This window comes from Canis aureus, chromosome 9 (assembly GCF_053574225.1).
Source record: "Canis aureus isolate CA01 chromosome 9, VMU_Caureus_v.1.0, whole genome shotgun sequence".
Taxonomy (NCBI): Eukaryota; Metazoa; Chordata; class Mammalia; order Carnivora; family Canidae; genus Canis; species Canis aureus.
Window position 1 is genome coordinate 7663123 of NC_135619.1, and position 8973 is coordinate 7672095.

The 8973-nt window shown below is 48.3% G+C and overlaps 1 protein-coding gene and 1 pseudogene across 3 annotated transcripts; both read right to left on the minus strand.

Annotated features, from left to right (window-relative positions):
- Window positions 1-1251: 1251 nt before the first annotated feature.
- On the minus strand, window positions 1252-4285 carry SDR39U1 (short chain dehydrogenase/reductase family 39U member 1). 3 transcript variants are annotated; one of them, XM_077908795.1, is made up of 6 exons: window positions 4189-4285; window positions 3801-3907; window positions 3634-3716; window positions 3149-3270; window positions 2238-2381; window positions 1252-1944 (listed from the first exon to the last, which is right to left on the minus strand). In XM_077908795.1, exons 1-6 carry the CDS (start codon window positions 4202-4204, stop codon window positions 1598-1600), a joined length of 819 nt encoding a protein of 272 aa, XP_077764921.1. In that variant the 5' UTR covers window positions 4205-4285; the 3' UTR covers window positions 1252-1597. The 3 variants fall into 3 exon arrangements, with proteins under 3 accessions (XP_077764921.1, XP_077764920.1, XP_077764922.1); XM_077908794.1 differs by having other exon boundaries at window positions 1252-2010; XM_077908796.1 differs by lacking the exons at window positions 3634-3716; window positions 3801-3907; window positions 4189-4285 and adding an exon at window positions 3426-3627 and having other exon boundaries at window positions 1252-2010.
- A 542-nt stretch (window positions 4286-4827) lies between these two features.
- Window positions 4828-4928, minus strand: LOC144321393 (U6 spliceosomal RNA; annotated as a pseudogene).
- Window positions 4929-8973: the final 4045 nt, after the last annotated feature.

The following is an 8973-nucleotide window of genomic DNA, read 5'->3' on the forward strand; positions in this document are numbered from 1 at the left end:
TGTGTTTGGGGGTGGGAGTGTTTATAGAGGTATATGGAGATGAACCAATTTTCTGGAAAGTGAAAACCAAAGAATCCCAAGTTGGAAGGTACCTGACTGGCCACCAGATCAACCACTGTCACAGAAGGACTTTGCCTCTCCATCCTGATTCCTACATCCTGTCCTTTATCTGCTTAAACTCCTGTGCCAGGAAACTGACTACCTCCAAGTTGTACAATTTCATCTGTGGACAGTATTGGTCAGTAGACCTTCCTTTAGCACAGCCCCCCACTGTACTTTTCTGTGACCTCTACCTTTGAGGCCAGTCCTTCCCTCAGGAACAATGCAGAGCCCACCAATTTCCTGAAGAGTCCAAGATCAGATAAAGAAGTAGGACAGGTGCCCCTGGATTCTGTACTGTCTGGGCTCTGCGGTAGATCCCTGGACATGGTCCTTTTCAGGCTGTGACTTCTCCCTGGGTGGCACAGCAAGTTGAGTACTGCCACCTCAGTTCTTCACTCTAGCAACTAATGTGGGGAGCTGGATGACAATGGAGAGAGTCTCAGGGTCCCAGTGTCTTCACCCTTCCTCCCCAGTGGTGTTTTACACCACTAGCCTGTACTGACCTGAGCTGGGGGCAAGTGTGTTGGGAAGAAGCTAGTTAGGAAGTGACAATGACTCAAAGAGCCCATAGTCCTCTGGGAAGAAAGGAGATTGGCTAATATGGCCCAAATTTGGGCTAGGGAAACTACTGGTTAAGTTACGGCAGATAACCAGGGCAGTAGGCCAGGGGTATCCTCTGCCCTTTTGTCCTAGGGACCCTGAATGCCTAAGTGGCCTCAATCAGATGAGAGGTAAGTCCTAAGCATCTTATAGACAGGGATGTTGGCTTTGTCCTACCGCAGCTTGATGATCTAGGAGACCAGCGTGTGATTGCTTTATCAATTCACTGCTGTTCAGTGAGATTGAAGGCTGTTCTAGACTGGGGCCTTGTCTCTTCCTCTGATGGTACCCTAATGACGCTGTGTGGATTAAGTATGCAGGGTGACCAGAGAACCTACTGGAAATGGATCATCATTTCTCTCATTTTCTAGTCTCCACCTTTATAACCTCATGCCCTGGATTTATTACCAGCTCTTGGCAATGGAGGAACCAAGAGAGAGAGAGAGAGATGTTGTCCATTAGAACATTCAAAACCCCATGTAGAGTCATCTGGCATTTTCTTGGACATAAATTCCAGGAGAATCTAGGCCAGAGAGGTGAACTGAAGCCTGTGAGATAATTTATCTTTATTGTCTCAGTCGCAGAACATTTTCTACACAACACAAAGGATAACTGGGATAGTAATGGGACATGTAGGGAAGGGAAACCAAACTTGGAAATTCTTTTAAAAGGAGTCAAGAGGTTAAGGACCCAATTTGAGGAGACTGCAACCTTGAGACAGTGGACAATCAGTTAAATAAGGTGGAGCAACAGAGCAATGAGGAGGAGGGCAGGGTGAGGAACCCCTAAGAACCAGATAGTTTCAGGTCTCAGAGGAGTACCTGAACCTATTCAGTCTGTAACCAGCAAGCCTCTGTAGAAGGACAGGCTGCAGGCCCTGCCAGGAGCCTCCCACTTAGGCTACGACTTCCTTCAAAGCAGCCCCCAACTCTGGGAAGGAATACCGGTAGCCAGAGGCGAGTGTCTTCCGTGGGACCACCTTCTGGCCCTCCAGCAGCATGATGGCACGCTCTCGCCCAAAGACAGCTTGTACCACCATGCCGGGGAGAGGAATGTAGGCTGGGCAGCCCAGGGCGGCACCCAAGGCCTTGGCAAACTCAGCATTTGTAGTGGTGGGGGCTGGAGCCACTCCATTCAGGACCCCTTGCACGTGGCTTGCTTCAAGTGCATGGACCAGGATTCCTGCCAGGTCCCGGATGTGAATCCAGGGGAAGAACTGGTGGCCCGAGCCGATGGGGCCCCCTAGGCCCAGGCGGAAGGGCAGCAGCATGTGATGGATGGCACCACCCCCACGGCCCAGCACAACCCCTAGAGCAGGCAAGAGGGAGGATGCAGGAGGCTCCTCAGCCAATGCCAACTTAGCTCTGTAGCAGCTGAGGGGTGTGGCTCTCTGGGGCCTTCGGTCCTCCCACCTGCAGGCTGGCCAGAAATGGCAGCCTCTAATCATTCTCTGAAAGCTCAGCTCCCCCACTCCCCCCGCCCAGGGAAGACATTCCAACCCCGGCCCCTGGTTCTCACCGGCCCCTGGTTCTCACCGGAGCGCACCACCACCTGGCGTGTAGACTCTCCAGGAAGCCTGGCTGCAGCTTCCCATTTGGTTACCAGGTTGGAGAAAAAGTCAAAATCCCCTCCTGGGCTGTCCTCATCATACTCCGCAGTCAGGCTGGGTTGGTAGTAAGCTGCCGGTGGAACAGCACTGGTTTGCCCCAGTGTCCTTGGTCCTGGCTGGCTTTTTGCACCCGATGTTCCTCGCCCCCCTGGGATCTTCCCATGGGAAGACAGTGCCTTATTTTTCCCTTTGAGCTACTCCATGGGTTGACCTGTTCTTGCCCTGGGGTAACTTATCTTTAGTTGCAGGGCTAAGCTGAGGGGCTGCTAGAGTGTAGTGGTTAAGAGTAAAGACTTGGGGGCCAGGCTGCCTGAGATTTACTCTTAGCTCCACCATTTATTAAGCCTGTGACTTCAGGCAAGTTATATAACCTATTTGCATCTTTAAAATGGGAATAATAACAGTAGCTATCTCATAGGGTTCTTGTGAGGATTAAACACTGTCATATGTGTAAAACACTTAGAATAGAGGCTGATATATATTCTAAAATTGTTTGTAATTATCTAGTCTCAATGGTGAAATACAAGAATCAGGAGTTCTGTTCCTGAAGAACTGTGGTGTGACAAGTCCTCCTGTGCAGGGACTTGGCAGCAGTTGGGACTTTTTCAGGCATCGGGAGCAGTGCCACTATCCCCTCTTCCTCTAGAGATCCCCGTTTCTCAGTGAAAGTATGCAAAGGCCTGGAGAAATATGCATGGATTGAGGGCCTAGGAAATTCCTATGCTTGGATAAGACCAGTGCTCTGGGATATGCACAGCTAGAAGAGCCTGAGCTAGCCCCTCACTGTGCAACCTCTCTTCCTCTGGCTAATATAAAGGGTGGTGATTTGGGACATACCTACACCAGTGACTAAGACCCAGGCCTGAGGGGGTTGAGGGGCCTTGTTGATGGCTCTAGCCAGTATCTGGGTGGTCTCCAAGCGGCTGCTGAGAACCTCTTTTTGGAAGGTTTCATTCCATCTGCAGGAGAAACAAGAGGGAAATAAGCCACTAAATACATTCTTGAACATATCCCTTCCTCTTTCCCCGGGGCTCATCCAGACCCATTTCTAGCAAACCCCTGCCTTGTGGCTTAGAGAAATGGTCCATCTCTCCTGAAGAAAGAAAAGGTACACATTTTGGGCATCCTGAGTATAAGTGAGGATGAAAGTCAACAGCTGAGGGCAGGAGGGCAGGAGGGTGTGGAGGGAGGAGCGGGGAGCGATGCGTGGTTCGCAGTAGTTTCGTTCTCAATCTGACATTCTCCAGGGCTCCCGGTTCTCATCAGGGTCACGCCGTCCTCCCCCTGCTCTGAAGGATCTCAGCTCCAGGGCCCCGGCTGACCTTCGGAGGGGGTTGAGGATGTTCTCCCCGGCCAGGTTGACAGCCGCCTCGCAGCGGGGCAGCCCCGACGAGGCGAGCTCATCCTGTTAGAGAAAACGCAGCGCTCTTCTGTGGGCGGGGGCGCCGCCAAGCCAGACCTTCCCACGGCTTCCGGAGGACGGACATACCCACGTGATCCGACCGGGCCCGGGCTTTCGGGAGACCAAAGTCACTTCGTGGCCCCTGGCTCTCAGCAGCTGGGTCAGGGCCGTCCCAATGAAGCCCGTCCCGCCACCTGACCAGAAAATACAAAGTATTTGTTCTCTCGGGGTCGCCCTCCGTCCCCGCATCCGGCCCCCTCCTCTGCTCCGCTCCTCCTCGCCCCCGCTCGCGGTGCTGAGGAGACTCGGGGCCCTGCGACTGGGGAGATTCGGCGTCTTGAGGCAGGAGGCCAAGGCCGGTGCACGATCGCCCGAGCGCGGGTCAGCGCCCTCCCTCAGAACGCGCCTCCCACCTCCCAACCTCGGTCTCAACCTTTCCGCGAAGCCGCCCCCGGCCCTTCCCGCCCTCCCTCACCCACAAGCACCCGCATAGCGACCGGGACCTAACGCGCCTGCGCAAGATGTGGGGGGCGGGGAGGGGGGAGGCCCCAAGCGTGGCGGCGAAGGCGACCTCTGTGCGCATGCGTCGGTGGGCAGCGCGCTCCAGGGAGGGAGGGGGCGGGCGGGATTGGGAAGGGGCGTGGCCCCGCCCGGCGACCCGGAAGGATTCCCGGAGGAGGCCGCGGCGTCGCCCTGGGGCGGCGGGGGCGGGCGAGTGGGCGGAGGAAGGAGGGAGGCGGGCCGGGGAGGGAAAGTTTTAGTGGAGAAACGGAACGAAACAGCAGCCGCGACCGACCCGCGGACCGGAAGCCTGTCGGCTCAAAGCGTCGGAATCTGGGTCGGTCAGTAGCGAAGCCAGAGAATCCGTCTGCCCGTGCTACGGATTTCTTTCGACCCGGCCTCTTGGTTTATCGCTTCTCCCTCTTGGAAGGCTCCTTGCCGTCTTCTAAAGTTCCCCTCCTGTAAAATAAGGCAGCTCCAGCCCTTCTCTTCGAATGCTAATGCCCTCTCTTTGTCTTTGTCTGCATGGCCAAACTTCTCAAAGGAGTGGTGCCCATTTTCAACTCCCCAATTCACTCCTTTTTTTTTTTTTGTTTTTTTTTTTTGTTTGTTTTTAAGCATAGAACGCTTTGCGAATTTGCGTGTCATCCTTTTGTAGGGGACATGCTAGTCTCAGTAAAGCTCCAATTTTAGTGTTGGTGTCGCTAAAGGGACCTTCATCATTCATTGACTCTCTCGCCAAGGTCACCGTCCGCGTGTCACCAAAATGCCCGGTTTTCAGTCACTTCTCTGGACCTCTGTTTCACTGGACGCTTGCTGGACACTTGCTTCCTTTGGAAATGCTCATCTCTTGGCGTCAGCTAAAGCCGCAACTCTCTTCTGGGTCTTCCTCCAGTCTGTTTTCAGTTGCCGTTGCTTCCTCTGCCTCCTCTCAGGTCTTAAAATGTTGGTATTTCTGGAAGCTGGCTCCTAGGACCTTCCTTTCTTCCCTCTGCACTTCCTCCCAGGTGATCTACGTTGGTCAGTTTGAGTCCAGACACCTGGTTCCTGGACCTGCTTTGAAAGCATAGGCAGAGCTATAGTTCTGTTAGCTGCATTATTGCCTTAGGTCTACTTTCTGTTTTGTTCCCTACTTAATTGTCTTAGCACCTCTTATCCACCATTAACTTTGCTTTTTTCACTCCTACTCCCTGTTTACCGCTGATTGTAGAAAACTAATGAGGACTGGACAGTAACATTTGTCTTGAAGTTATCTGATGTACCTGGTATACCAGATCCTGATCAACCCCTCATTCTCTGGAAAAACGCCTACCTCCAGTTTGCCCCCTTTCAGAGTTTCAAGAAACCCCTCACCTTCCTCTTAACTACTCCCTCTCTCCCCAAACATAGTAAGCTGTCCCTAGGCCCAAAAGAACAAGGCAGCTTTGGGAGTGACCCCTGCCTTCCCGTCTGATAATAAAACTTTCTTTGCTTCAAAACTGGTGTCTCAGACATTGACTTTGGGTGCACCAACAGGTGTCAGTTCTGTAACAAATTCAGTTACCAGTTTTTCAGAGACTTCCCAAGATCTTATGCAGGGGAAATCTCTCCTCTGACCTCTTCTTTTTTTAAATTTATTTTTATTTTTTTTAAGATTTTTTAAAAAAATTATTTATTCAGAGACAGAGAGGCAGAGACACAGGCAGAGGGAGAAGCAGGCTCCATGCAGGGAGCCCAACGTGGGACTCAATCCAGAGTCTCCAGGATCACACGCCCGGCTGCAGGCAGGCGCTAAACCGCTGCGCCACCGGGGCTGCCCTCTCCTCTGACCTCTTGTCCCCTATTAAAACTTCCTACTAGGGATCCCTGGGTGGCGCAGCAGTTTGGCGCCTGCCTTTGGCCCAGGGCGAGATCCTGGAGACCCGGGATCGAGTCCCACGTCGGGCTCCCGGCATGGAGCCTGCTTCTCCCTCTGCCTGTGTCTCTGCCTCTCTCTCTCTCTCTCTCTGTGACTATCATAAATAAATAAAAAACAAACAAAAAAACCTTCCTACTAGACATGTCTTCTTGGATGTCTGAAACCTTGCTGATTTTACTTACTAAATATCTCCAAGATCCATCTATTTCTGTTTATCTCTGCCACCACTACTCTTCAAGTCGTTATCCTCTTTCGTGTAAATTTCTGCTGTAGGCTCCTAGTAGGTCTCTCTGCTTCTAAGGGTTTCTCCTCTCCAAACTGTTCCACGTTGCAAACAGAATGATTTAAAACCCTCTGGAAGAACACTATGTTGGCTGTACTCCTAAAAAATCTCGCATTGCAAATTTCCTGGATATGCTGGATACAATTTAACACATTCCCATTTAAATGCATTGTGAAGGGAGCCTGGGTGGCTCAGCGGTTGGGCAGACGGGGTTGGACGGTTTGGCTCAGGGGTGATCCTGGGTCTGGGGATCAAGTCCCACATCGGGCTCCCTGCCAAGGAGCCTGCTTCTCCCTCTGTCTCTGCCTCTGTGTTACTCATGAATAAATAAATAAAATCTATAAAAAAAATAAAAGACAAAACAAAAAACCCACCAAGTCTAAAATGTTTCCAGAGAAGACATTAAAAACATGAGATAGAGACAACATACTATTAAAAAATTCCAGTGGAATTGATAAAAAGTTAATTTATAAAAAGTTAATAAAAAATTAAAAATAAAATGATTGAAAATTAAAAATGCAGTGAATAAGTTTGGTATTGGTTAAGAAATGATTAATTTGATTTTTAAAAAATTATTTATTTGAGAGAGAGAAAGTGGGTGAGCATCAGGGAGGGGCAGAGGGAGAGGGAAAAGCAGAATTCCTGCTGAGCAGGGAGCCTGATGTGGGGCTTGATCCCAGAGCTCTGGGATCATGACCTGAGCTGAAAGCAGACAATTGACTAGGCCACCCAGGATTTGAAGACATTACCCAGAATGCAGCAGAGAGAGTCAAAGAGGTAAAAAATATAAAAGAGGGCATAAGAAACAAGATAAAATGAGAGATTCAAACTCTTCTATTGGCAGACTCAGAAGAGAGGAGACAGGGGAGGGGACACAGAAAATATTTAAAAAGCTAATATCTGATTATTTTTCCAAATTAATGAAATATATGAATATTCAGATTAAATAGGCAAAATGAATCTCAAGTAGAATAAATAAAAATAAATCCATAGATTTATTTACCATAATAAAACTATAAAAACAGACAAACAAGTATTAAAAGAGGACAGAAATAAAAGACAGATTATCTATAAAGAAATAAACAGGGGCGCCTGGGTGGCTCAGTGGTTGAGTGTGTTGGCCTTTGGCTCAGGCTGTGATCCCGGGGTCCTGGCATCGAGTCCAGCATGGGGCACCCTGCATGGAGCCTGCTTCTCCCTCTGCCTATTTCTCTGCCTCTCTCTCTCTGTGTCTCTCATGAATACATAAATAAAATCTTAAAAAAAAAAAAAAGAAATAACAGTTAGATGGGCAACAGACACCTTTGCTGAAGAAATAGGAGCCAGTGGAGTAATAAAATAAAGGCTTCAAATGCGAAGAGAGAATAATTGCCACCCTAGAACTGTTTACAAACTGGAATTTAAGAATGAAGGTACACCAAAGGTACTATTAGACAAGCCAAAAAAGAGAGCATTTACTATCATCAGACTTATAAACTTTGCAGGAAAAAAGAGCATGATCTCCAAAGGAAGGTGTGAGATGCAAAAGAATAATGTTCAAAAAATTTGTAAACAAATGTGTAAATATAAGCAAATATTGGCCATATAAAGCAATACAATAATATTTGATTTGTGGGTAAAAATTGAAACGGAACTAAAATATGAGTCACCAATAATGGAACTGGAGCTGAGTTGCTGGGGAAGAATAACAATACTGAATAATATTAAACTTTGTGACATATACATTTGAAAAATGAAGGCAACTATTACATATTAGAAATAAAATGTGCACTTCCAAGTCAGTAGAAACGAGAGAATAATCGAATCAATTCAAAAGAGTTATCAAGAAATAATAAAAAACGAAAGCTTAGACAAAATTGGAAAGCTCAAAGTAAGGTAATAGGGATAATCAGTATCTATAGATTTAACAGACTAAGAAATTGAAATAACTAGATGCACTGGAGTTACAGATTTCACCATGGATGGATCTTACAACTATAATGTTAAAGTGAAAAGGAAGTTGCAGGAAAGTGTTCACAGTATGATACTATTTATTTTAAGATTAAATATAGGCAAAATAATGCACTTTTTATTGAGGAGACAGATTTGTGGTTAAAGTAAAAGAAATACATGGGAGTGAAAGTGAAAAAAATCCCAGGATAGCATTTACCTGTGGGGGCCAGCAGGAAAGCAGTCAAGGAGGAGCACTGGGGGACCTGACTTCTTATTTTTTAGGTAAAGTGGTGGGTACCGTGCTCAGCTCCTTTTGCTGTTGCAGGAAGCAGCTGTGGGGGAAGCTGTCTCGTTTTGGTGAGTGAAATCCTTGTGATTGCTACAGACTCAGCAGAGACCCTTGCTTCCTGAAGGGCAAACCAGCTGCATTTGCACCAACACCCAGATACAGGCAGAAATGTCTCAATGTCTCATGTCTTGTTGTCTGGCTTTTAGCTTTGAATATTTTAGCTGCTGAAGGGTCAGTCAGGTAGACTGTGAGAGCTGCAAACAGTTCAACGTAACTAGTTCAGCTGTAAGAGGAGAGGCTAAGAAAGAAGTCAACTCACTCATCCCCGGGACCCAGACAAAGAAAGACTTTAAGGAGT

What these genes read in the sequence shown, in the direction of transcription:
- SDR39U1 (XM_077908794.1), bottom strand. An exon ending in GGCCCGGTCGGATCACGTGG is followed by an intron (nt 3,717 to 3,800) that starts GTATGTCCGTCC and finishes TTTCTCTAACAG; the next exon opens with GATGAGCTCGCCTCGTCGGG. An exon ending in CCAGGTGGTGGTGCGCTCCG is followed by an intron (nt 2,011 to 2,237) that starts GTGAGAACCAGG and finishes TGCCTGCTCTAG; the next exon opens with GGGTTGTGCTGGGCCGTGGG.